Raw genomic sequence first — 1,895 nt, 5'->3', positions numbered from 1 at the left:
AAAAAAAAAAACAAAAAACAAGGATAACCACATGCATGTGTTGGGAGAGATTCATTATTGAGTATTGACTAGTCAGTTCGTGCAACTTTGACTTGGATTCATGCAGTCAAAGAACACTCACGCACTGAGTCCACACCCGAGACTGGTTTTGCTATTACTAACGAAGAAAGTTAAATTAAATTAAATTATAACAAATACGATTTTTTGCCAAAGGAGGTATTAATGCTAAAAATTAACTTTGAGAAAAAATTTCTTTTGATTTTATTCAGCGCCTTTGATGCATGCATGCATGGTATCACTCATGGAAAATAATCACAACTAATACGTACCGTGAAAAAAAATCTTATATACCTAAACAAACATGCATGTATCGTGTTTGAATATAACATATTTCTCATGTCTCATAGCTATCATTCTTTTTGGATGTTTAACAATTTACAAAAGCTTGGACGCATTCTCATCTGAGGCCTTGGATTCTCAGAGATATTGAATAGTTGATCGAAATGTAGTATATGGTATTAAATAAAACATATAGACATCTCATTTGTAGATCAAAATATCTAGTGGTTTTGCGAGACTTCTTGCCAATCTCTTTCGGTGTCCATTAAGATTGCTCTCCAAAAGTCTATATCATTGTCGCTGTTGAATAGGTTGAAGTAGTAACTTGGACTAATAGGGGTTTCTACTGTTGTATTCATGGCCAATGCGTCCGACCAAAACCTCTCGATCTCTCCCTCGTTGCCGCAAACATAATCGCAAGTGCTAATCTCTGTACTGACTGTCAATAAATCAGAGGCGGCACGAGAAGAGAAGTCGCTATTCCATCGGTCTTTAGAGGTTTCTAGTGTTGTAAAATCCATGGATAAATCTGACTCTGAGACATTGAACTCATCCTCCAATTTGCTGCCAATGCGATCACCAAGGCTAGTCTCCATAGTCATTGTCGACGAATCAATGACACACGAAGAGAAACCACTGTCCGACCGATCAAGTGCCCTTGAACTCTCTCTCTTTTGCTTGTTCTTCTTTGGTCTCTTTAACGACACATTTGGATCCATAACGCGCCTCTTCAAGTTCGTGTGCCACACGTTCTTGATCTCGTTATCCGTCCTTCCCGGTAGATTCTTAGCGATAGCGGACCACCTATATCAAGACCAATTGCATAAGAATCAATATATATGTAAACTATATATGAGAGACACTTCTCGCTATATTCTTTTGTAAAATTGTACCTATTGCCAAGCTCCCCGTGCAATCGGATGATGGTCTCCTCTTCTTCCCTAGTGAAGTTTCCTCGCTTTATATCGGGCCGCAGGTAGTTAATCCACCGGAGCCTACAGCTCTTTCCGCACCTTAACAACCCTGATCGAGCAAGCAAAAGAGAATTACCACATTGCAAAGAGTAATTAATTAAGTAGTTCACACACCTATAGATGAATTGCGATATTTTTTTTCTTTGGGCAATGGGCAGTATGTACTCACCGGCTTGTTTAGGTAGAGCGCGCCAATTACCGTGGCCAAACCTGCCAATGTGATTCACTAAAATTTGGTCTTCTTCAGCTGCCCATGGCCCCCTATTGAGGCCTATCTTCTGGCAGCAAGGAGCTCTCACCATCTTATGTATGATCGTGGTCTATCGATGGATCGATCTTCTTCCCTTCGTTTCCTCAAAGTGGCTGTATGCATATAGGGCGAGATTTATAAGCACAATTGGCAGCGTGAGGGAAATGGCCAGCCAACTAGACTGTCTAGGCAGCTTCCTACGGAAAGGGAAAGGCTTGGAATTGTCTCCGACCTTTGCTCCACTGAACGTGCAATAGACGAACTTGCAACCTCACACCACTCTCTTGGTTGACTGAGTAAAATGGTCCTAGTCAAAACCAACATAAATGCTC

General features: G+C 40.8%; 1 protein-coding gene across 1 annotated transcript; it reads right to left on the bottom strand.

Annotated features, from left to right (window-relative positions):
- Positions 1–431: 431 nt before the first annotated feature.
- Positions 432–1,663, bottom strand: LOC122002856 (transcription factor MYB4-like). The gene is made up of 3 exons (XM_042558212.1): positions 1,483–1,663; positions 1,233–1,362; positions 432–1,143 (listed from the first exon to the last, which is right to left on the bottom strand). The coding sequence occupies exons 1-3, from the start codon at positions 1,613–1,615 to the stop codon at positions 561–563; spliced, it is 846 nt and encodes a 281-aa protein (XP_042414146.1). The 5' UTR covers positions 1,616–1,663; the 3' UTR covers positions 432–560.
- Between the last annotated feature and the right edge of the window lie 232 nt (positions 1,664–1,895).

This window comes from Zingiber officinale, chromosome 1A (assembly GCF_018446385.1).
Source record: "Zingiber officinale cultivar Zhangliang chromosome 1A, Zo_v1.1, whole genome shotgun sequence".
Classification (NCBI taxonomy): Eukaryota; Viridiplantae; Streptophyta; class Magnoliopsida; order Zingiberales; family Zingiberaceae; genus Zingiber; species Zingiber officinale.
The sequence above is the reverse complement of the archived record's forward strand: the minus strand, read 5'-3'. Positions and strand labels throughout refer to the sequence as shown.

Coding starts and splice junctions, on each gene's coding strand:
- LOC122002856 (XM_042558212.1), bottom strand. CDS start 1,615: ATGGTGAGAGCTCCTTGCTGCCAGAAGATAGGCCTCAATAGGGGGCCA. Junction 1,363..1,482: donor CGCTCTACCTAAACAAGCCG/GTGAGTACATAC, acceptor TTGCTCGATCAG/GGTTGTTAAGGTGCGGAAAG. Junction 1,144..1,232: donor CACGGGGAGCTTGGCAATAG/GTACAATTTTAC, acceptor GTCTTGATATAG/GTGGTCCGCTATCGCTAAGA.